Source organism: Homalodisca vitripennis, chromosome 2 (genome assembly GCF_021130785.1).
Source record: "Homalodisca vitripennis isolate AUS2020 chromosome 2, UT_GWSS_2.1, whole genome shotgun sequence".
Taxonomy (NCBI): Eukaryota; Metazoa; Arthropoda; class Insecta; order Hemiptera; family Cicadellidae; genus Homalodisca; species Homalodisca vitripennis.
In genome coordinates, this window is record NC_060208.1 from 165,901,651 (window position 1) to 165,929,082 (window position 27,432).

General features: G+C 34.2%; 1 protein-coding gene across 5 annotated transcripts in view; it reads left to right on the forward strand.

The window, feature by feature from the left end:
- The window catches only part of LOC124354999, a 146,440-nt gene that overhangs the window by 116,045 nt on the left and 2,963 nt on the right, over window positions 1-27,432 (forward strand). For 2 of the 5 annotated variants that reach the window (XM_046805858.1, XM_046805860.1), the window contains exons 3-4: window positions 10,374-10,490; window positions 12,326-12,379. In XM_046805858.1, coding sequence (XP_046661814.1) covers window positions 10,374-10,490; window positions 12,326-12,379 — 171 coding nt within the window. Of the gene's footprint in view, window positions 1-10,361; window positions 10,491-12,325; window positions 12,380-27,432 lie in introns of all 5 variants that reach the window. The other 3 variants (XM_046805861.1, XM_046805862.1, XM_046805859.1) reach the window with 2 other exon arrangements.

The following is a 27,432-nucleotide window of genomic DNA, read 5'->3' on the forward strand; positions in this document are numbered from 1 at the left end:
AGGATGAACTGTTTAGCTATTAGACCTTTTTACATCCGAACCTCATTAAAATTAATATGGATTGATTATTTGGCAATCAGAGCTCCAATCCGATTAGTTCATCGATAACGTAGATTGTTGATATAATTTAAACTTTCCTCTAACACATTTAATGAACACATTGAAAGTAATTTAATGTTTCTCGCAGTCAATCGTTATTTTTTTATAATACTAGATTCAGTTGTACCGTTTTTGTTTCTCCGTAAATCATCCGTCCTCTTTATTCTCTTAACTGATCTTAGCTTACATATTTTTAATGAATAGTGTTAAACAAAATCAATTTATGAACATAATACACCCTAAGAAATTTATTAAAAATCTTCTTTATTAATTTTGTTTTCATTTTAGTAATTAATTATTCTGAACCATTTTGAAACGGGCGGTTTTCTCTTTGCAAGTTGTATTACGCGTTTTGACATTTGAATGTCAAACAATAATAACAAAAGTACTTGAAATTAACACGCCTCAAAAACACGTGTTAACCAGTTACTGTTAATTTTAAAGACTATTTTATATTTCCTAATAAATATAAATAACATTTACTAAAAGTTCGAACAACAGGTGCATCATTACATATATATTTTCAGAATATAACTACCATTGCTTTTGGCCAACTTTACACTGCTATAGAGATTATTAAGAATATTTGCAAGAAGTGTTGTCATTCAAAATGATAATTCTTCCTTCCCCAAATAGCCCCTAATCCAATTTTATGTCTTTTAGTGGTTATATTAAAGAACACATTTTGAGTAATATGAATGCAAAGTCAGAGGCGGTTCCGTCCCTTCTTTTACATTTTACATCAATCGCTAGCGCCATCTATAGAACCAGTTTACTAAATTCTACTTTTAGACCTTTATACGGGTATCAAATTAAACGGTCTATGTCTAAAAACTCGTAGAATCACACTATAAGTTTATGGTTATTGTGATTGTAATTTCATCGCTATTATAACATCCTTTTAAAACTTAATGCTTCTTACATAAATGTATTTGTCAAGATATTTTACACGAAACCTCAAATGTACGATACATGAATTTGTGTGCTTCTTTTCAATCTATTCTATCAAGTTTGGTGGGCAGTCCCTTAATCTGCTCTAGATAACCGAAAGGAAACACTCAATATTCAAGTCTGAGGGAGTAAAGTGGCCACCGCCTCACACAAACACTACAGGCTCACTTCTCTATTTTCATACAAAACACCCAGACCTCTATTTTCAGGTTTTCCAATCCTGATGCAGAATGAACCGTTTTATAGGCTTCTCATCAAAAAATCAATCCATAAGATATCGTCTTTTTTTACATTAAATAATATACTCTGCGTTTTATCAACTTCTAACGTGGTGTATCACATGAAGGCAAATCATGACAGTTAATGAAATCACGATTTTGGATTTTATCGTAGGCAAAATTGGAATCGCGATTCAGGAATCGCCGTCTAAAACTCGTCTTCATAACGAAATCCCTCGCTCCTATTTTTTCCTAACGCTATGATTTATCGCCAAGCTCACAGCCAGTTCGGCAATAGTGTATATATAGTTCATTCGAATTAACAAACCAGATGATTCATTAACTAGTGCCAGAAAAAGAGAATCAAGCTAAATGTTTAAAGCTGTCACCATTTGCTGCTTGTATTAAGATAAAGGTAACTGCAGTTCAACGACTGTATCGTATTCCCTTACTCAAGACCCCCTTAAAATACCGAGATGGCCGAAACTCACGATTGAACTGATCCTTCATCTATAAACCAAAACCGGTTCCTCGTTCAGAACATTGCAGTTTTTAAGCCTGGAGCGATCCCAGCCACTAGTAAGCAGAATTATCCTTGATTCCAACTTAATACTTGTAGGGAATACAAAACTTTCCACCACGTTTTCCTCGCAAGAAAATCTATATGTATATTGAGCTTGGACTGTTTACTTATACTGTATAAAGTAGGTTACCAGCACTTGCAGTTTTCTTTAAAAGTATGAAACATTTTAATAACAAAATTATAAATCGCTTTGGGGAAGAATAAAAATAGTCAAGATAAAAGTATATCTTTAGGAAAACCCATTCTTGTCAAACATTATTTTTTCTCACACAATTCCTAAAATTAATCTTTAAAGTGTGATTTTTTTGTGAATTACTAGTAAACAAGATGACTAAGGCTTATTGATAGATGATGATCGATGTACATAAGATCGGCGTGAATACAAATTCCTGTTTTTTTTACTCATTAATTATATTAGTGCCTTTGCCCTCCTGGTTATATTTTATTGATATCAGGCCTCGATCTTAGAATAATTCTTAGTCTCTAGCTATAAGCTAATAATGAATTTCCCATCTATATACAAAAAACAAAATCGGGCTTATGATTTGTTGGATTCGTCTCTGCCCTGAATATCAGAACAACTGTTAAAATATTGTAATAGTTCATGTAAATAAAAAAGAAACAAATGTTACACATATAATGGTACACATCGGAAGAGCCTGTTAAATGTAATAGCCTGTTCTGTGTAAACATTGTTTTATGGCAGCACAACCATATGTTTAATTAATTTAACCACTATTTTCAATTTGTTTACATTTATAATCTTGAAAACATAGAGTAAGCTTGATGGTAACAACATTTCTTATCATCCTTTTCTGCAACCACAGTTGAGCACAAAATAAGAAAATATTCAGATAAGCCAACTAAACATTTTACTAAAAATACAATTATAACTGTGCGTTTCAGTAAACGTGTGCAGTCTGGTCAGTACTGTAGTGCAGATATCAAAGGCAAACAAAGTTACTATGTAATATTTACTATAAATTTAAAGACTTATAAAACCAAAAATTGTTTGTTTTTTGACATAAGCAGGCTTCTCAGACTTGTGTATGTAGTCTGTATGTATACTGCCTTTATCGGGAAAGCAAGGCAAAATCAACTATGACAATAATATACCGAGACTGAATAAATTGGATTGGCTATTAATATACCCTTTTTATGTAAGAGTATTTTCTTGGTCATGGCAAACACAACTATGACAATAATATACCGAGACTGAATAAATTGGATTGGCTATTAATATACCCTTTTTATGTAAGAGTATTTTCTTGGTCATGGCAAAATCAACTATGACAATAATATACCGAGACTGAATAAATTGGATTGGCTATTAATATACCCTTTTTATGTAAGAGTATTTTCTTGGTCATGGCAAACACAACTATGACAATAATATACCGAGACTGAATAAATTGGATTGGCTATTAATATACCCTTTTTATGTAAGAGTATTTTCTTGGTCATGGCAAACTCAACTATGACAATAATATACCGAGACTGAATAAATTGGATTGGCTATTAATATACCCTTTTTATGTAAGAGTATTTTCTTGGTCATGGCAAACTCAACTATGACAATAATATACCGAGACTGAATAAATTGGATTGGCTATTAATATACCCTTTTTATGTAAGAGTATTTTCTTGGTCATGGCAAACACAACTATGACAATAATATACCGAGACTGAATAAATTGGATTGGCTATTAATATACCCTTTTTATGTAAGAGTATTTTCTTGGTCATGGCAAACTCAACATTGGCTCCAGAAATATAATTCACTCGAGCTATACAGGCTCATACATGTGCAAATATTACAAAATTGCGTGCGAAGCAATGGGTAACTACTAGTTATAGAACAATTACTGAAAATATTTTTTACTGGATGTTCTTATTCTCTTCGGTCCGATTGGTTTGAATAACGATCTTAAGAACACAAAGAAAAACTTTTCTTTGTATACAGACAGACTACAGACAAACGCTGCATGTCGAGTGTACGGCTTCACAATACGTGCAGTCAATTACAAACATACAGATTGAATGTCTAGTGTCGGGCTTCACTACATTTGGACAATAATATTACCTTTGCAAGTTTTTGTAGTACTTACACAAGTTTCGATAATTTAAAGTTCCTAAAATACATCGTCAGGCATGGTGACAATGACTAACTGAGATATCAATACATCGTTACTAACAATGTTGACGTTCCCGTAATTACTTCAATATTACTGTCAATATCACCAACTAATTTAAAATATTACAAAATGAATTTCAACACCTGTTTATTCCTTTGTTTATTTTGGCCTTAAAATTGCATGTTAAGTAACGCAATATATAAAAAATAACTGTATCTAATAAGTATTATACACGTTTTCCAACATTACTTTTTTGATTTAGTCAAGATGAAAGTAAAATTACCAATCTCACCTAAAATTAAATAAAAAAATAACCGACTTTACTACATAAAAGATGTAATTATTTTTAACGGTTACACCACATTACTACCGCTTCAATTCAAAAGCAAAACCATTTTCACAACATGAAGCGATTATTCAAAAATTTACATAAAATATATTTGTTATCCCAAAAACAAATACAGTACTTGCAAAATAAACAAAAAATATCATAAATAATAAGACATCCCAAATAGAAAATCAAATTAAAACAAATGAGGAATTTACAAAATGCTAGAATTTTGAGGAAACTTATTAAAGTGAACAAACTACACAAAAATGTTAAACTAAGTTTTGACGAACACGCAAGAACGCAAACTCTGCTGTTGCCACACACTACATTGAATCCGGACTCGTATAATCTCAGATAAAAATCTACTATTAATTAAGTTAAAAAGTAATGCACTTAAACTCACGAACACGCAAGAACGCAAACTCTGCTGTTGCCACACACTACATTGAATCCGGACTCGTATAATCTCAGATAAAAATCTACTATTAATTAAGTTAAAAAGTAATGCACTTAAACTCACGAACACGCAAGAACGCAAACTCTGCTGTTGCCACACACTACATTGAATCCGGACTCGTGTAATCTCAGATAAAAATCTACTATTAATTAAGTTAAAAAGTAATGCACTTAAACTCACGAACACGCAAGAACGGAAACTCTGCTGTTGCCACACACTACATTGAATCCGGACTCGTGTAATCTCAGATAAAAATCTACTATTAATTAAGTTAAAAAGTAATGCACTTAAACTCACGAACACGCAAGAACGCAAACTCTGCTGTTGCCACACACTACATTGAATCCGGACTCGTATAATCTCAGATAAAAATCTACTATTAATTAAGTTAAAAAGTAATGCACTTAAACTCACGAACACGCAAGAACGCAAACTCTGCTGTTGCCACACACTACATTGAATCCGGACTCGTGTAATCTCAGATAAAAATATACTATTAATTAAGTTAAAAAGTAATGCACTTAAACTCACGAACACGCAAGAACGCAAACTCTGCTGTTGCCACACACACTACATTGAATCCGGACTCGTGTAATCTCAGATAAAAATATACTATTAATTAAGTTAAAAAGTAATGCACTTAAACTCATGAGCATTGCAAAAAGCAAACCGTATAAATAGTAAATATAATTCTATTAAAAACTATATTCCACTCCTCTACTTTCAACGCAAGAAAAATATAAATTATAATTCCATTCCATTGTTCCGTAGTACTAAACTGTTCCCGAATATTTTAGAGTACAAATTCTTCTTTTTATATAATTACGTAAGTACAGCATTTTCATTGTAATTTAACGCTATTTAAACATTTTTATCGCAGTAACCTCATGTTGAAATTGCTGATTTTGGAAGGTCTTGTCCATAGTATTGAATAATGAGTAATTAATATTAGTTAGTTACATTTAGTTTTCAATTGTCCAATAGCTCCAGAAACTTTCCTTGCAAGATACATTGCAACTTACATTCTAAATGTTTTCCAATTTCTCATGAACTGACCCCTGAGAAGTTCACTGATAGCACAAAACATCAATGTATATAGTTTAACTTTTACCAAGTCAACGGGTTATAAGATTAGTTATATAGATATTTAACTGTATATACTCAGTTTCATTTCATGACTAAGAAATATAAACTGTGTGAAGTAATGTTGAAGGAGATACCGGAGGCCGGTAAGATATTGGAGGTGAAAGACAATTTTGCAACGGTATAGCTTTCTTGGGCTTCCGGCGTTGATAGGTAGGTCAGCGATAATCCCCCCCCCCCCCATAAACCAAGCGCCTGGGGGATATTGGGAGTTTCAATTGCAGAAACATGGAACCAGATACTTTGCAACACCAAAAGTCATCTCTTATTTTAAAACAATGATATTATTGTAATAATACTCGTAACCTAAATTTTACAAATCATACCTTCTAGCTAGTATCTCATTCTGTAGACTGGTAAACTTTTAAAAGTAAAGTAAATAGTCTGTTGTTGAAGTTCCATGAATGAAACAAACTTTTTGACTGATTTAGACTTCTTTCGTACGTTTATTAAATACTATACACTTCATTTGTAATTTGTTTAACCGTAAATTACGGCTGTTAAACCATCTGAAATTGTATGATCTATCTGAGCTATCCCATTTCATAGATTAAGGCAAAATTTTAAAAGTTAAATTATTTTATCTGAAGTAAGCATTTATAAATTGATAATTTAATTGGTATAACAATTTCAACAACGTTCTTGGCTATTTTAGGTTTTCTTTGGAATGTAATACAATGATTTTTAACTACTGATAAACGTTTTATCCGTTGTCATGAGAGCTGGATATCATCAAAGGCGCTTAGGGTATAAAGGAATAATGTAAGAGTTGCGGACACATAACAGATGTTGATCCTTAGTGTTGGTTTTAAACCCGTTTACAATAGTGTTTGTTTGGGTTTGGAAGTAACTGCAAAGTACTTCATATTTTTAATGTTTTATCATGCACATCACATTCTTGATTCTATTTGTTTTATTTGTTATCTTTCCGTTACTTCTAATTAACAACAACATTTCAACTTACCCACACAACAACAGCCTAAACTGTAAAAGTTTGAAATTTTGCTCATTTATATAGTTTGTCATACTAAATAAACTGGCGGTATTTAGCTCCAAGCGAATTGCAATGTAGGTGGAAAACCTTTTCCTTTAAAGTGGGCTTGCTTGCATTAGCTAGATTAGGAAATAAAAAGTTAAACTTTGAGTATATGGAAATGGAAATTGTGAGCTTTTATTGAAAACTAGCTTCCAATATAAAAATTACTCATTTGATAAACAATTTACTGCAAAGAAGAAATACTATATGTATTAATGTATTTATTAAGCAATTATACATACCATATTTTGTTAATAAATTGTTATCACATATGGCGCCAGCTACAAGTATTGGGAAAAAAACAATGGAATTAGTGGAAAATAATAATTGATGAGACTGGATTAGCTTTGGTATCCATGTTCTATATGGATATGGAACATTAATTACACATAAAAATCATTAGTGTTATGAGCTAATAGCAATAGTAATCGTTAAAACTTGAAATTTAGTTTTTGGTTTGTTTTAAAAATATCACTCATGTAATAAATTTTTTTTAATGTTTATGGTATTAAATAGTAGGTAAAATGCTCAACCCACTGTGAAGTTTATAAATGTTAGTAATTACTCTTACAAAGTTCTCAAAACTAATCAACAATAAAATTTTGTTTGATATGATTAGTTCACACGTATATTTTTTAAAAGAATACTAAAATTTTTTTCAAAATTTGTATAAAATAGATAAACCATTTTTTGAAAACATATTAAAGATCGTAAATTATGTATGTGTTTTTGTGTTATTTGCATGTTATATTGCAATATTATAAGCCTGGAAAAGGAATACTCCTTTCGAAACCTTTGGAACAATTGTTCAAATAAAAGCAAAATTGACTACTGTTTGTTGAATTAGAAACCACCTGTCGACAGGTCTGAGGTATGAACCTCAGTTAATGCCCATCAACGCCATGGTCACCAGTAGATGTTGCGCTAATATCCAACAACCCCCAAGGCTATAAGGCTGTTAAAACGTCAGAGGGCGAGGTCGCTGGTGAACATTGTGCAAATGATATCTTTTCTATTGTACTATAGCATTTATTAAACAATGTTTTATACAAACACACCGATTTCAAAGTAGCTTCTATTACCTGAATTGATTAAATGGTCAATGAAATAAAAAAGTTTGCGTTTAATTTCATCACACACAACAGAAATGCCTCTAGCCAATAGCGCGGGCTTCAAGAGCACTTCCGGTGCTGCCCCGCACTAATTAAAAACATCTCTTGCGATTTTGTCTATCAGTAATACATCAGAGTGTACTTTCATATCATTGTGTTTGTATAGGAAATTGTTTAAGAAATGCTATAGTATAATATAAACGATCCAATAATGCTCAACAATATTACGATAGTAAGACTGAAAAAACATTTTGTAGGTCACACCAAACCACGCAAAACTGTTCTATAGTATTGTTGTATACGTTCTAATATTTAACCGCTTTATTATGCATTTGTGATTAGACCCTCCACAGTTTTATTCTGTTATGTAACGGGCACACTATTGAGGGGTGTTTTTATTTCGTCGTCATCAGTAGCCAAAAGCAAAGGTGCTGCCTCCACATTCCCCCGGAGGCATTACTAGATCAGATAAGGTAGGAACGTGACCCTACCCTCATTCTTGTAAAACAAGGCAATTATAAAACTTTGGAGTGGATTAACAGTTAAGAGTGCGATGTGCATTTTAACACGAAACGTCCACGTCCACCGGAAGTGTGTGTGTATTCACCTTGAATAGTACTTAAACTGTAATTATATGAACATAAGCGCGCCTTCTCCCGTAGGTTTTTCGGTTTGTTAGTTTGTCTCCGTATCCACGCAATAATTGCTTGAACTTTTGAGCATACTAATCGATTCCGAGAGACAAGGAAAGGCCATTTTTTATTAAAAAGGCAATATTTGTTCACATTTGAAGTACTTAAAGTAATTATTACCATTCTCTTCTATCGATGCCATAACATTGTGCTCAACAAAATAATACTTGCCTGATAACATTGTGCTCAACAAAATAATACTTGCCTGATGGTAGTAATTATTAAAGAAATTATTACCTAACTTTGATCAAGAAGTGTTTATAATTAATTTTTATAGATGGGTTTTAGTGACAATGTACTCAAAAGAACATATAAAATAAGTCTGTATTTCAATAAGCAGTGGTAATATTTAAGAAAATTGTTACTACTAATGGTTCCCGGGACTAGTCTACGGGATGTTTAGGAGCGAGAGAAAAGCATTTTGAATGACTACGGTTTAAAAGTGATGTGGCAGTTATTTACAATTGTGTTAAAAAGTCCTACTATCCCAGTTGAAAATATTACGATTTACTGTAATACTACGGAGGGATTCGATCGATATGTTCTTATCTCTTGTATCAGCAGTTAAAGGTATCGTTCATGAAAACAACACGTCAATTACGTCATGTTGTTGCGCATTGTTGTGTCAATTACGTCATGTTGTTGCACATTCTTGTGGCTCCTCGGAGTTGGCCAACGGCTGGAGCAAGCTAGAGACAATTTAATCAAACTAACTCACCAAGCACTGGGAGCCAATCTAGCTGCCAAGAGATTTATAGAAATTAGATAATATGTTATATTATTAAATTAGATATTAAAGTTAACGTTTGCCGCAGTGCAGTTTAGAAGAACTATACAGATCTTCCAATATACTGGTATATAATAATTGTCGATGACAGACACCTACGATGAACGAAATTCATCGAGTCGTCTACAAACTACTCGATTTGTATTTAATAAATAACCGAAAACATATATCTAATTTCTATAAACCTCTAAAGTTTATAAAAAGGATAAAGTCGACAGCCCAAATATCAGTTTAGAGTGCTTATACCGGTTTGGGATCATGGAATTGTTGAGGTGCCTAGTACTTCAGTTGTTTAAGAACTATCTTTAATTTCGAGATTTAAAAACGGGATATTTAAAATATATTTGGAATTTACACTCATAAAACTAAAACACGAAACCTCACGAAACCTTCTAAATCTTTTTGTAAAATTAAGATCTTTAACATTTAAAAATGACTACCTATATAGCGTAGCTAATATTCTACTCAGTTGTGGAGGGTGACGTTATGTGGAAAACTTAGAAAATATTGTTAGTGCTGGTAATGTTTTAAAGTGTCAATTGGTATTATTTACAAATCAATATGCAGTGCAAGTATTTCACAGATAATCTAACATTTTACTGTATACAGCTGTAATGTTGTGTTTTACGTCCTGCTGACCCAGCCACCAAAGTATTGTAAGATGGTTGTCCAAGTAGAGACGCAAATATCTTTTAGGTCTGTCAACAGGAGTGTTGAGTGAGATGCAAGATTTCTCGATAACTTGGCGAGTCAGCTACAAAAATTTTTGATATAGTAGAACAAAAGGGTAGACAGTGGAGATGCTAATATGTTGTAGGTCTGTCGACAGGAGTGTTGAGTGACATGCAGCAGTTCTTCGACAACCTGAGGACCAATTTGGACAGTCTAGAGACTCTACCGCCAGAGGAACGAGATGCTCTCATGGGAAAGTCTGCTCCACCTCCAGGTAATCCTAATGTGTTTTATTTTCATTGACGATGGAAAGTTAAATTTAATGCACAAAACGTTCAGCTTACCAAAACCGTTGCTGGTTGTGAACCGAAAATAACATGCTCCGCCAAACAGACTTATTTATTTAGTCACCAGCGTGCTGCTGACAGCTAGCGTAAAGTTATATTTCCTTTTTTGTACCCAATTGAATTAATTGGCAACATAAAGCTTTTTGCTGGTAAATTTTCTGGGTTTTCTCTCATTTTCTCATGATTACAGGCGACACATAAATACAGCGCGACAGGTAAAAATAATTATGAAACTGTTGTAAATCCCCAATTTTATTTTTGTAATTAGCCACGTATTAAACCGCTATCTATTGTAACTAAGGTATACAAATAATTTCTGACAAAGTAGTAACTGTGATATAGGCGTTACTTCAAATAAACCTAAATAATTATTTTTTACCATGGTTCTCCTAAGGACTCAAATGGAACAATTATAACAAGACGAAGATATCTAAGGAGGTATATTAAACTCGTCTTCACTTATGACTGCTCTTAGTTTCTTTTAAAACTGTATTGTTACAATGTATTAAGGACCTAACAGAACATTCTTAAAACCGTGAGATTGTTTGTCCGTCTACCAGTCTGTGCTATAACTCTTGCTAGAAAGGTCAGAGAGACCTGAAACTTGATACATAGACTCTTGGTCCACATGTACCAAAATAATTTTGAAGAAGAAGAACAGATTTTGGGATCAAATGGTCAAAGGACAATCCATAGGTATATCTATTCATCAATCTACCCGGCTGCATCTGTGCGGACATAATCATTGATAGGAAGCTCCAAAAGGCATGAAATTTCGTACGTACTTTTATCTTCACAAAGGAATATCTGTATTGATTTTGGGGTAAAAAGGTCAAAGGGCAGTATGTCCGTCTGTACGATAACTCTTTCGTTACTTTCTATCTGGTTCTTTGATATACCGTTGTGTCGGTTTATTAAAGTGAGGTGTCACTATCAAAAATCTGATCAATATCATTATTTTAGTTTCATTAATATCCTTAAAGAATTGGAAAACTCCAAGAAGTATACTATTTTCAGGTTTGAAAGCTAAACAAATTACAGAAAGGCTTAAACTTGAATACAATATTTGTATTTGAGCAAACATTTCATAATATTAAAAACGTATATGATTACGGTGTACACGTCATCACAACGTTAAATAACACGTTTGTATAACTGTATCTTCAATTTAGTAAAGCCCGTAGCAGTAGCTTATAGTTACTTAACCAACAGTAGTGTATAAATAACCTCTAGGTACGTAATCAGTAGTTCTACTGACATTCAGATTACCACATTTATTCTAAAAGCCACACGATAAGGATCCCCATAAAACATCTTATGGATGCCAACTTTTGTTTCTTTTCCAAAATGACGAGAAACGTCTGGAAACCATTCAAGTATTGTAGTAATACGTGTTCTTTTTTATAATCGTCTTCTTTGAATCGTATAATTTAAAACATTGTTGTATTTAACATCTATAAAAAATACTACATCGAACTAAACATTCGAACGTCAATAATGATTAAATTGTAATATTTATTTGCAATACAAACACAAGAATAATTAGGTTTAACTTTATAAACATATAAAGTGTTAAAGGATTAAAATTGTTAGAATAATAAATATTTGTACAGGTCTAAAACTTATAACTAACTAATAATAAAACACAAATAATTTTCATCTCTTAATACACTTTGGGTTTAAACACTAATCTGACAGCACCAAACGCCATCACAAATTGACTCGGAATAAATTACAGTTTATTTTTAAACGTGTGTTTTAGGTGTTTGGGGACGCAAGAGACGGAATCGAATTACGGGAATTTCCTTTTACACAAGTAAATATACATAGGTTCTAAAGCTCGTGTATGTAAGTACTGAATGTGCAAGTTCTGTATCCCAATATAACTTCCTCTAGCTAATTCGCTTAGCGTAGAACTGCTTGTTTACACAACTAGTCGCTGATAAAAGTTACTATACATTTATTTCCGTTAGTAGACTTAAAATGCTCTGCTATAGTAGACTGTAAAATTCTTATTCAAAATTCATGAAAATTTACTATAGGAAATATTTTAATGCGATAATTTATAGCAAAAAAACTGTTCCGACAACCACATTGAAAATTATAGTTTTTCTTCGACGGATTACAATTAAATAATTATTTATCTAAGAAAAACAAAATCCCAATAATCTGCAAAACAAACTATAAAATACTAGAAATAAAAAGATATTTTTAATTTAACATTTAATTACGTAGCAATGCTTTTTATTTATTAGATTTGCTTTTTATTCATTACGTTTTCTGGCGCATGCATTAAACAAACTTTAGCTTAGGAAGTAGAGTTTGTTTTATATTATTAAACATTGTAGCATTATTTATATGATTTAATGTATTTAAGTATTAAAGGATTAAACCATTTACTATGCTAGGAAAATGACTGATTTTAAAGTTAAAAAAAGGTTATTGAACAACCTGTTTAAAACATGCACTCTTATTTTATTTCCAATTGAAATATATATGTATGTAATCCGAATTTACGTACTTTATAAATTATTCAGGTTCTTTTTTGTTTGATAAAATTTACTTAGGATTGATAAAAATAAATCAAGACGTTCGACAAATGTCGATGGCGAGTGGTAAGACTGGATCTGATCTTTGGATACTGAGTTATACAGTGTGAGTTAAAAGTATGCATACACTCTGTTTAGTTTTTTTCTTTTTTTTTTGTAAAAATGGAGGGATGGAACTCGGGACACCCTTCTAGGAAATAGAAGTGAACTTTTTAGTCACTGTTACAACTTTGCCCATTTCCCCAAAATGGGATTGGGGCGGCTAAAAATGTTTAAATGTAATGAACCATTAAGTGACTCCTCATTATAAAAGAAGAAAAACAGTGGAATACAGTACATACTATTTTGTAACATTTTTTTAGGTATGAGGATCTTCTACAACAGACTGTAAAACGTCAAGTGGCAATGCTTCGTTTGAACCCGATTTTGGTTGTTCAGGTTTGGATTGGGCTTTAACGCTGCCTGTTTCCGAAAAGTTGGATAGTTTTTTGAACTCCTGATTTAGATGCAGGTTATCGATTGGGATAAGTGTTATTAAATAAGTCCCAAGAAGAAGAACCGTGGAAACTAGAGCTTTCTATTAAATTTCAACCCAGTAAAAAATGGCAGCTCATTGAAATTAATTCAAAACTAAATGAGGCAAAACATGAACACCCACATTCAGTAGGTAAATAACTTCAATAGACAACCACTTTCGTTACCAACACAATCCTGTTCTACAGTAATTACCTGCTACAGGGCAGTCATTCCTTATCTCATCGGTTTTGAGGAAATTAAGTATCATGTTCAGTTCTCAACAAAGTTAATACGTGTTTTTGTGATAATTTACGTTGAAATGTAGTGTTTAAGTGAACAAGAGTGTATTATAATCTTGAGGTGTGAGGCTACGGTAACCGGGTGAGATTAAGGAGTTCAAAAAACAATCCAACGTTTCCAGGAAACAGGCGGCGTTAAAGACCGCCCCAAACTTGGACAACCAAAATCGGCTACAAATTAAGCATTGTCACTTCACGTTTTACAGTCCGTTGTAAAATATCCTCATGCCTCAACAAGAAATGTTTCTCAAATATTAGGTATTCGTATATCTCAATGTACATGACGTATTATGATACTGAAGAGCGCCCAAAGTAATTACGTCATTTTAGTGTAGGTGACTTCAATGATGCAACTGTTTAAAGTTATTGCCTTCCCATCCATTCATAAATCTATCTATCCGCACTATACGTACTATATTAAAAATATTTATTTATATAATGAATTACTTGTTTTATGTGTTAACGTATAGAAATATAAAATCTATATCATATAAAAAGAAGTATTTCTATGTTGATAAATAAAAGGGTTAGTTTATTGTCTTTCAATACAGTCTGGTGAATTATTTCGCCACGTGAACCACAGAGATTCTGAAGTAAAGATATCTGAGCGCAGCAAGCGAATGCCAGCACAACAGAGGAGATAGGCCGGAGATGAGTAAGACATTACTGTGGCTTGTTTGCCGCTCACACAAATAGCTCTCATCAATACTCCAGCCATTCTTAAAAGTGTGTACATTCAATCATTCTTGTTGGACTTTGTTAGTTTACTCGATACACTGGCGTTGCTGACTATCTTTACAGTTACCTGGCGGCTCTTATTGTAATTTTGATTTATTTTTCACCTTTTCTTAGCCTTTTTAGAACTCTCACGTCGCGCATTTTAGGAGATTGTTAATTAATCTCAGAAAATATAAAAAATAAAAATTCAGAAACAATTAATTTATAACTACTGATCTATTAAACAAACTCATTCTCAAATGACATACATAAATAAATTTGGTTGCTCTGAAACATAATATGTTACAGAAGATTGAGGTATGTCCTAGTGGAAAATCCCTTTGAAAGTGGCAACAGTACAATTCACTAAATATCAGTTGTGAAAGTTCACATCTACGGTCATCTAAACCATAACTGTAAACTAAATACAAGATAAATCAGTCTTTAAAAATATTCTCCTGGTATTATTCATAATGCTCATCTGATAGTAAACGTGTTTTCCTCAATAGTGCCACTTTTAACAAAATAGTAAAAATTAGTCCAAAAATACAGATTTTATTATATAGTTTTTAATTTTATTGTTCGTGTGTTTAAAAAATTAGAGCATTTATTGATTGGTATAAATACGTTAGATGAACTGACTAGAACTGCCAATAACTTGAAACATTTGAGGGTGTAAATTCAATCAAACTCTCTCAGATTTACTGCAATCGCATATAAGTCTATTATTATTTTTTATATAGAAACCTTAAAAAATAAAAACCCATATCCTTCTATATACCCAAAGACCTTCTATAATATTTATATCACAAGATAGATCAAACAAGCACAGAAACGACGTGCGTGCGTACGTGCGTGCGCGCGCGCGCGCGTGTGTGTGTGTGTGCGTGTGTGCGTGTGCGTGTGTGTGCGTGTGTGTGTGTGCGTGCGCGCGTGCGTGTGTGTCCGTCAAGATTTTTCATTAGTTTCTCTTGAACTTGAAGTTGCCCAGGGCTGTTAATGATTGCCGGTGTATATAACTCCCGGCATTGTCTTCCTATTAATTAAAATTCATTCATCGGCACAACCCATGCCTTACCAGTCCAATCATAAAGGTCAGGTATCCATAGCTGTAAACGGCTTAGGTATTTTATATAAATAGTCTGATGTGTCAATTGCTTTCATCGAAGTTGTAGCCTATTTCTGAACCATCAGAGATATAAAAAGCTCAATGTGACCCTTTTACAACTTCCTGTAACCGTGTGTAAGGTGGTGATGTCACCGGCTTGTGATTGATGACATGACGTCACGGCCATTGAGCCCATCAGCTACCAGCAGGACGCTGATTGGCGCGTCAGTGGTCACTATCAGCGGCTTCCTCATCAGTCATCAGCACCGTCACTAGGTTGATTAATCACGTATTGCTGTGGATCTGCTGGCTTGTCCATTCATCTGTAAGGCTTTCATTGAAACTGGTCTATAGATGGGTTTTTGAGTTTTTGTAAATTGAACGTACGTCGCTGGAAAGCACCAGGACTTTATTTCATAGTGAAAGAAATCTGATGAATTGAAATTATGAATTTATTTAAGATTTAGTTTGCTCTCTTTTATTGCATCTATAATGCACAAACAGATCCTTATCGGAAAATTGTTACACTGAGATACTGAATAATTTCCTTTACTCTTTGAACTTCGCTTTGATTAATTCAACGATAAACCAACTATCGTGCACGTGGCTTTCAATCTACGTTTCTTAAATTAGAGGAAATATAATTCTAATTTTAATTGGTTGCAGATATTTTTCTTTGAAATAAGATGATCCAAGTTATTTATGTTAGTTACATAATAAAATGTTTCAATAATGAATAAGCTGATTTTGTGTGCAACCATTACGTAAAGTAACCATCCCATAAAGTAGTTCATTTATAATGCACATTTAATACAAACAAGTTCTCGGTTACAAATATAAAACCTTAAATTTACCTTTGAAATTATTAAAATTCCTAGAGTTTCTAAAATATAGTTGGACATGGAATATTAAAACTAAATAAAATGCCTTTTACAATTTTTGATGCCGGGTATTTCAAGTCTGAAACAATGTCTCACTTCCCCTATTCAGAAGACTGGTAAACAACTGACAATGCAAGTGAATTAGATGAGATCTATTGTTTTCTAATTGCAGAAGATTACATGGACTAAACGAACTGCTTGTCTCGTCAAAATCACGTTTTTAAGCTTCTTATTTCTTAATAGCATCATTTAAAATTCTTTACGCTTGAACTGTCCATTTTGATTGTGAGCGGTTAGAAGGTGCAAGTGCCATTTGTCACAAACGCGGTACCCAACTAAACAGAGGCATCCAGTGAAGGAGATACTAATATATGAGGATGTAGGGGGAATTCCTGAAGTGAAGTTTGTTTAAATGCAGTTCAGTATTGTTGGCTACTACAATACACCATAAGAGTCAGCGTTCCCAAATACACTCAGTGTTCAACACAATTAATTAGTCTAAGAGCACTCGTTAAAAAACTGAAACCCCTAAAACAATACGTTGCTATTTTAAAGCTACACTTCAATATAAAAAAATGTATTCTCACAATATCTTTGAACATTAAAAATAAATTTGATAATTCAAAGTTTGAACGGATAAATTAAAAGTATGACAACAACAAAACGACTTTTATTCCCAATTGATTTACTTTATTTATTTTGCTCGTTTCAAATAGTCCAAGAAATTCTTTTTTGAAAGTATTTCTTTGACACATCACAAATCGCAATATCAGAACTATTAGTAATTACTAAATATAACATTTAAAGAGATCCAACACTTTTATTATTCGTGTTATCAAAATTTGGATTAACTGAGTTACAAATTTCATAATTTTTTTGATGTGAAATAAAAGAGTATTTGCTTGGTATACACACTTTTGATACACATAATTTATATACACAATATAAAAAGACAAATGAACATTTAGGAATTCATATTATCTGCAATTAAAAAGTCATAAAATATTAGTAATGAAGAATGTCAAACTTATTCCAGTAGTTTTGGTTGCCTTCTCTGTTATTTGTTATTACTTGTTATTTGACTCCTTTCTACCGAGAACTAGTAGTTGTCAACTGTGGACTGGATTTGACTGCTTCATCCCGGCTGTTGTCCATTGCAGATAACGGTTTTCAGAACCAGGACAAAACAAACTCACAACTTAGTGTTAATGACATTTGTGAGGAACTTCTGTACGAAGTGGTTAAAACATGATCTATTAGTACATATGAGTGTCATACAAATGGGCAGGATAGAAACATCAGTGTGAATAAAATAAATAACGTGGAAGCGAGTTCCAATAACAGTCTTAAGTATCTGTAAGAGAGGTCCAATTGGGAAAGAAAGTGGTTACACATTCCATTAGAGTTTACTCTGACTGAAAATGAACAATGCAAAGTTCAGTTGGATAAATCTATTATTTCTGAGATATTCTATGATCACTCCCAACATAGAAAGAAACATCATTTCAATCCCTGTAATTTTAAAATGTTCTCTGACTGTCACTGTCAGGTTCTTTCGATAAGAAGGCAGCTCTGTGTGCCCTGAAGCATTTCGATCTCGCTGGACTTTGTGTATACACCAACTTTGTCGACAAACTTCTGTATGTTATTTTATGTAAATAGTAAAACATTTTTACTGAAAACGCACTTTGGGGTATAATTTCGAAGTACTCTTCAAATTTTCTTTAAATCTGACCATTTATCTAACATTCAAGAATTTAAATGGATCAACTGGAATCCTACATGGCTTCATAAGACTATTTTTTTAACAAAAGCAATGTAAAGTAGGTTGTTCAGCAAATGTAAAATGTCATGCTATGAGTCATACTAAATTTCCCACCTATCTATCAATTTTGACCGAAAATTTGGCACATAAAACTGAGACAACCAAAGTACCGCGATTCTATGCCGTCTCTCATTTGCTCGACTGTATGTACACCAATGTCCAATTATCAGTATACAAAAATACATTATGTACAAGCGAGCGATAGGGAATATTCTAAAATCTGATACAACTTCTACCGAGGGAAATGTGATATAATTTCCTCTAACTAAGCAAAGTAGGCTAAGTAGTATAGCACAGTAAGTTGGGGGTGATAACCTGTGACCTGGCTGTGACGAGAATATCTATCATCCCGTCTCTCGGGTAACAATTACCACAGACACGGGCGAGTTGACTTACAGGGTTACTCCACGTGGCTAAACCTTCTCACGAAATGTGTTAGCAGTGCCTGTGACTGAGGTAAGTAGGCTAAGTAGTATAGCGTAGTAAGTTGGGGGTGATAACCTGTGACCTGGCTGTGACGAGAACATCTATCATCCCGTCTCTCGGGTAACAATTAGGCCTACCACAGACACGGGCAAGTTGACTTACAGGGTTACTCCACGTGGCTAAATCTTCTCACGATGGAAATGTGTTAGCAGTGCCTGTGACTGAGGTAAGTAGGCTAAGTAGTATAGCGTAGTAAGTTGGGGGTGATAACCTGTGACATGGCTGTGACGAGAATATCTATCATCCCGTCTCTCGGGTAACAATTACCACAGACACGGGCGAGTTGAGTTACAGGGTTACTCCACGTGGCTAAATCTTCTCGCGATGGAAATCTGTTAGCAGTGCCTGTGACTGAGGTAAGTAGGCTAAGTAGTATAGCGTAGTAAGTTGGGGGTGATAACCTGTGACCTGGCTGTGACGAGAACATCTATCATCCCGTCTCTCGGGTAACAATTACCACAGACACGGGCAAGTTGACTTACAGGGTTACTCCACGTGGCTAAATCTTCTCACGATGGAAATGTGTTAGCAGTGCCTGTGACTGAGGTATGTAGGCTAAGTAGTATAGCGTAGTAAGTTGGGGGGTGATAACCTGTGACCTGGCTGTGACGAGAACATCTATCATCCCGTCTCTCGGGTAACAATTACCACAGACACGGGCAAGTTGACTTACAGGGTTACTCCACGTGGCTAAATCTTCTCACGATGGAAATGTGTTAGCAGTGCCTGTGACTGAGGTAAGTAGGCTAAGTAGTATAGCGTAGTAAGTTGGGGGTGATAACCTGTGACCTGGCTGTGACGAGAACATCTATCATCCCGTCTCTCCGGTAACAATTACCACAGACACGGGCGAGTTGACTTACAGGTTTACTCCACGTGGCTAAACCTTCTCACGAAATGTGTTAGCAGTGCCTGTGACCGAGGTATGTAGGCTAAGTAGTATAGCGTAGTAAGTTGGGGGGTGATAACCTGTGACCTGGATGTGACGAGAATATCTATCATCCCGTCTCTCGGGTAACAATTACCACAGACACGGGCGAGTTGACTTACAGGGTTACTCCACGTGGCTAAATCTTCTCGCGATGGAAATGTGTTAGCAGTGCCTGTGACTGAGGTAAGTAGGCTAAGTAGTATAGCGTAGTAAGTTGGGGGTGATAACCTGTGACCTGGCTGTGACGAGAACATCTATCATCCCGTCTCTCGGGTAACAATTACCACAGACACGGGCGAGTTGACTTACAGGGTTACTCCACGTGGCTAAATCTTCTCACGAAATGTGTTAGCAGTGCCTGTGACCGAGGTATGTAGGCTAAGTAGTATAGCGTAGTAAGTTGGGGGTGATAACCTGTGACCTGGCTGTGACGAGAACATCTATCATCCCGTCTCTCGGGTAACAATTACCACAGACACGGGCGAGTTGACTTACAGGGTTACTCCACGTGGCTAAATCTTCTCACGAAATGTGTTAGCAGTGCCTGTGACCGAGGTATGTAGGCTAAGTAGTATATAGCGTAGTAAGTTGGGGGTGATAACCTGTGACCTGGCTGTGACGAGAACATCTATCATCCCGTCTCTCGGGTAACAATTACCACAGACACGGGCAAGTTGACTTACAGGGTTACTCCACGTGGCTAAATCTTCTCACGAAATGTGTTAGCAGTGCCTGTGACCGAGGTATGTAGGCTAAGTAGTATAGCGTAGTAAGTTGGGGGTGATAACCTGTGACCTGGATGTGACGAGAACATCTATCATCCCGTCTCTCGGGTAACAATTACCACAGACACGGGCGAGTTGACTAACAGGGTTACTCCACGTGGCTAAATCTTTGTATGCTGTAGTATTGAATATGAATAGTAATATTATTAATCTTTGTTGTTGTGTAAATGAGGTTTATTTTGTTCTAGTTCTATGTTGAAAAAATGTACTTTCCTGAACACTGAAATTAATATATAACATAATACAATATCGACTATAATCCTCTTTATATCTAAAAATTGACCATTAAGTAATAATAGTTAGATTCTCGCACAGGCCAGTGGCCCATTAAGGCGGGAATAATAATACTCAAAAAGTGGTTGGCCCCTCCTTATTAAAAAAAATATATTCTTTAACTTTCAATGTTTGTTTTGAGTGCATTAATTTAACTCTCTGCGTAAAGAGTTAATGTTTTTTAAAACATTATTTTCTCGGTAATGCCAATATAACAAATTGATATTAAATCCGAGCCTACGTGTGCAAAAATAACAATTATATATTATGTATTAAGATGGAAGCCACGATAAGAATTAATAAAACTAGCAATTAATATAAATTGACGGAATCATTAATCGAATTGGTGCTTAATGCATTAATAATTTAACTACATTATTCATCTTAATGTATCAATTATTTTAACTGTGCATTACAACGCTTTTCAATAATGAGCGTTTGCTGTAAATTCTAATACGAATCCAGTGAAGTTACAAATCGTACAAATAAATGAGATCAAAACTTAAAATACCATTCATTTAGTACATATGTCCACAACCACGCAATTCCGTTGACTTAGCAATTAAATTATAAAGACAAACATCTTAATCAAGCATTAATTCATTTAGCTTGATTTGTTTTACTATAGCCTGTATACATATGCAAACAGCGTAACACTAATTTTTAATTATCTAATATTCTATCCCGACGGACAAACTTGACGTCACTTCATTATGTTACACGGTCAAGTACGTGTGTACTTCATCAAGCTTGATGAATTTTCTGGATAGATGCTCACTACAACTACCCTCAATTACTATCATTAAAGAGTGTGTTCTTTATTACCCCCTATCACGCATCTACTCAGTTACCTAGAAGTCATGTCCACCCATCGCTCGCCTACCCTTGGCGATTTGATCAATGGTCACACAGAAGGGTTTTGGGGAAGACTGCAAAACTATTGCTTATGTCTGCACATCGCAGCGATTTATAGAAATTAACTTCATCCACATTCCAAAACCTAATCAAAAGTTGAAAATCCTATATTTTCAATATTTAACAACGTTAGTCAATTTTAATATATATATATGTAGGCCTAACGTGTTTTGGTTCATGGGTTAGCAAGTGACGTAGATATAATTGTAACTATATAACTCAGTAAAATAAGGCAAAATAAGGATGCAACCTCGGAATGAAAAATAATAAGCTAAATATTTGCATACATCTTTATTTTGATGGTATAAAACTTACCTCAAAAGTCTCATATAATCACGTGTACGCGACTTAAGATATTTAAGGTCAAAGGTCACGAAAATCAGCTTAATATGAGACTGGTCACGTGATAATATGAGACTTTTGAGGTAAGTTTTATACCACCAAAATAAAGATGTATGCAAATTTTTAGCTTATTATCTTTCATTCTGAGGTTGCATCCGGACTAATAGTTCGCTTCCCAGCTAACGATGGAAGAGGGATCAAGAGCGATTGTGACGGTAGCGCTGCCACTCGAGATAAAATTTATTAATGGAACTTCAACATATATAACTTTCTATTTTGGGCCGACATTGTATAATGATCTCCCTGGTTTCCTGAAGTCTCTTTCCATCAGTTTCTTTTTTTAGAATTTAAAAGACGCAGTTAAAAATTAAGATTTGACTTGAATTGCCCTAAAAACCAGTTTGCAACTGAGTAACGCTTATAAATGAAGGCATTTGTATTTATTGTTTATTTATTTATTAAGTATTAACATAAAGGGCGGTTGTTTTTCTTAAAAGCTTGCGAATATCTTGAAAAGAGACCCAACATGCGCACGCGTTAGTTGTGGTACAACCCTAATTTTAACTCTGAGAACTCGCTCAACTAATCCCCGGATCACAGCACATCTCATCTTTATGAATGATTTATCTCTTTTACTCGAATTTTGTACGATGCTATGCAGCGCCGTATAGAACCGTAGCCTATAACAAATTATAGACTCTTAGATCTATGCACACACTGACCCAGTTGGCCTCACCATACTACTTGGATGGTCAGAATCATCAACTGATATAATGGCGTACCGTAAATCGGGGTGAATAGCAACAGTTTTTCAACTTTGGAGCTAAAAAAACAGTTATTAAATTTTAATGCTAAACCAGTGAAAATTACCTCAGTTTTCCCGGTCTTGCCTTCTTCTATTAAGCAGTATTAATTATTTTTAAATATCCTTCACCAAAAAAATTAAAATGTTACTGTTTCTATTCACCCAACGGAAAGGGGTGAATAGAAACATCTGTTGTTTTTGCTAGATATTTCTATTTCCCAGTGTTGGGGATGAATGGAAACACACTGTTTTATGACCTTTTACCATATTACAATATAAAAAAAACATGGGAACAGATTTTTAAATGCACTTTTTCATGTAAACAATTTATTAATACAAAAAATAGTTACCGGTACAAAAGAAACAAGCAGCAAACATTAGCTAGGTTTTTGATTGACTTCTACTACTTAATATAATGTCAGTCCCACTGAGATCATCATCAAAATTAATGGTATTGTTAAAACGTGATGTGCTTGGGGGCAACAATTGGAACACCAAGTTTACGGACAACATCGATTTTGCTTACGAAAGAGTCTTCATCTGTAACAGCAAATTTTCTCGCAAAAGGTTGTTTTTTTGTAGAACTGGCAGATGTAACCACCTTCTTCATAATCTTTGACTTGGCAAACATATAGTCTGAAGTGGGCTTTAGTTTTCCCATAGACCTTTACCACAGCGAAATCTCCGGGAAGAAAATGACAATTGCGTATTTTAAGGGCTCCTCTAACACCTGACTCTTCGTCTGGAGATGACAAGATTAATTCTTTGTCTGTGTCTTGGACAGAATAGTCTGACATGTCACTGTCAGACGATGATGGTTCGGTTGCCTTCTTTTTTGTTTTTTTTTTTTTTGTAATCTTGGTGCCTGCCTTCCTAACTCCGGTACTGGTACCGGTACTAGTCCCAGCTTGGTCAACTATTTCGGGATTATCTTCAGACATCTCAACAAAATCTTGGACGGCCGACACTCTTCCCAGCTGCTACCGAAACCTTCACTCTTTTCTTCCTCGGTTTTGGGGAGTCACCTTGCCTCAATTGTTGCAAAAGCTCTTTGAAACAAGAATCAATTGCTTGAATAGGTGTTTCACATACAGTACCAGGTGTATTGGCAGCCGACGACTGGGCTGAACTCACGGCAGCGCTATCGGAAAACGCCATAACCTGGAAGCATTGCCAACAACTGGTTTGCGGTTTATAGGGGATTATTCCACACTTTTTGAAACCTGATATAATGTTATCAGGTTTGCAAGTCTCAAAAACTTTTTTTAAGAGGCTGGGGAACTTATCTTTCGGTACAGTAGCCTCGTACCTACCTGGCCATTTTTCCAATCTTTGAGGATAGCGCGCCTTGATATCTTAAGCGGTCGAAAAAATGCGACGTCTAGTGGTTGGGTTATGTGAGTTGAATTGCTCGGTAGAAAGATAAACTTAACTTTGCTCTCGTTGCATTTTTTTATAAGTCTAGTGACAGGTGGCTGGACAAGTTTGTCCCCAATGAGATACTTCACACCATCAAACCGTCTAAAGTAAGGTAAAGCCACAGTTTCAACCCAATCTGAAAAACAGAAGGAATCGAACCATCCACTTTTAGTAACGATTATACCGGGAGTTGGCTGGACCTCCTTCCCTCCAGCTGTCGTAAAGATGCTGAGCTTTATATACCACATATGGTGGTAATATGGTTTCCATCACCTGACGCAGCAAACATCACAGAAGTTGACGCTTTTGGTCGAGTTCATTACTCTTTCAGGATATTTGCAGCCCCTCCTTGTTATTACTTTTGTTCGGCCAGGGTCGTCCACACAGGTTAGTTTCATCGTAGTTAACAATGTGTGATTTAGGGACATCCTTTAACTCGACTTCCAAGTTATCAAAATAACTCATTGATGAGTTCAGGTGTTACGGCTGCCCTAGACCGTTTGATGTTTTGGCACATTTCGGAAAGATAATTGAGCTTTGTAGCGTTGTATAGAAACGAATACACAAAATCTTTTCCTGGAAGATTGTCTTTAAAACTTAATCACTGTCTTTCCACGCCTATCGAGATATTCTTTCACCAACAGCCGTAGAGTGATCGAATCAATCGGTAACCCCATTCACCGACTGTTTTTTAGTCTGTCAACAATAATTTTTTCTTCCTCTTCTGACAATACAGTTTGTCCCCCCTTCTTCTTCATCTCGCTACCTTTCTTCATGTGTCTATAAAGCACACTGTAATGAATGCCAGAGCAATCTGCCGCTACTCTTAAGCTCATACCATCATTTATTAAACTCAGAGCCCTTTTTAAGTCTTCATCAGCCGAGTGTTTTTATGTTTGTTGAGAGATATATAGTTTCTCGGCATGCTGGAAAAAAACATTTGTATTAGACCTAATTGTTTTTAAAAATGTGCTTGAAACATATGTTTCATATCGAACATAAAAATGTTTTTTAAGTTACCGTACATATGTTAAACATACACACATGGGTATGTTATATGTACAGTACGATACGTAATATATGTTAAACATTACTACACAGTTGTTAAAACGAGAAAGAAAGATATGTACCGTAGGTACTGAGATTTAATTTAGGTTACCTGGGCCTAGACCTGTTGAAAATTGGTTTACTTTTAGTAACATTCATAGTAGCCTAAATTTTAAGCATACTATATAACTCCATACTAACTGAGACAGTAAACAAGCACTAAAATAACACCAAAATATTGTATATATATATATATAATTTTATAACCTTACTATCTAATTTTGTAATCCGTGGGGTGAAAAGAAACACAAACAATTCTCTGTTTCTATTCAACCCGTGATTTAAAAATATCCGACATGATAACCTAAAAATTATTGAACAACATGTTTCAGAATAGATAGATTTGTTAACTCCTGTAATTGATCTCATAGATGTTTTAGACACATAAAGAAACCTACTTGGTTGTATGAAAGAACTTAGTTTGGTACTTACATGAGAAGTTTAGAAAGATTCAATTGTTGAGGTTATTAAAAGCACATGTGTCGTCTTCAATACACAGCAGTACAGTGATGCCAACACAACAACGTTATTTTTCCCTGTAAACTTTCAAGGTTTGCAGCTTCAAAAAATATATCCGCGGTGGATTATCAGTTTTGTGCCTTTCTACCATTTTGTAAAAGATTTTCGGAAGTTTTGTTGCTATTCACCCCATTTTACGGTACAGAAACTAGGTTTCTATTGTTTGATGCATTTATATAATTTTATAAAACACTGTATTTTATTACCATGCAGAAATAAATGAGACTAAACACGGCATTAATGTGAAAGTTAATGGTGGTTTTAAAACAATACTATATTTATTTACTACTTCATAAGTACATCGAATTTACACTAGTTTCATTTAGTTTTATAAGAAGATTATAATATGTGTAGTAAAAATAAATGAAATAAATAAAAATTAATAAAACTGTTCAATTTACACCAGGAACACAGTAAATTACACATAGACTTTTATCATTTGGGTTGTGGGTGCACATTGTATGCTCATTAGGGATAGGTATTACTTCAGGGTCACGAACCTCTGCGTCTAGATAGATTATAAGCCTTAGTCGCGTTATTGCCGTATAGGAACTCATTCGCTAAAATAACCGACATAGTGGATTTTTAGTTTCCAAACATTTCTTGAACGTTAACAGTGATCTTTTCAAAGAGAAGATTACAGATTTCTAAGTTTCTATTGTGCACATATTTCATTTCAAACATTCCTCTGTTACAGTATGTTTTATATAGATTTTGGTATTAAACTCTAAAGAATACCAATGAAATGCGAAATGAGATTAAAGTCAGAGAATTTTACTCTAATTATCTCAGTTTTAAAAGTGTGCAAATTTACTTCAACTTGTACGTAACTTCATTGAGTTACAATGTGTAATGGCTTTGAACTGTTATTTTCACAAAGCCTTTTTCACTATATTAAGTATACAGTAGTATCCTCAACAGAAAAGAATATGTCATGATTAGTTCTTACAGTTTGTAAACCATTGCAAATTTTGAGATGGGTGTTGAAATATGTTTTGTATTGATTATTTTAAGGGACTATATGGTTGCAACTAATATTAATCCAAAATATACATGGCAGTTCAAATTGTTATAGATATTAAAAATCAACCTTGAATTAGGTTTATTGCACGTAACATAACACGAAAGTAAATAAATTACAACTCAGAATAAATATTGACATTATAAAAGACTCTAAATAAAACAATAATAACAGCTAATAAAATTGATACTCTCCTCTAAGAATAGATGTAGTCCTTTAGATAAGATGGTGGATGATGTTTATGCCCACTTCTTCTTAGATTCAAAAAGTAACGGAAATTTTCAAGTTTCATGTGATTGGAGATTTTTTTGTACTTTTGCTGGTAATTATGCTTCTGAAGTATAAAATATCCCGCTGTATTCATTGTTCAC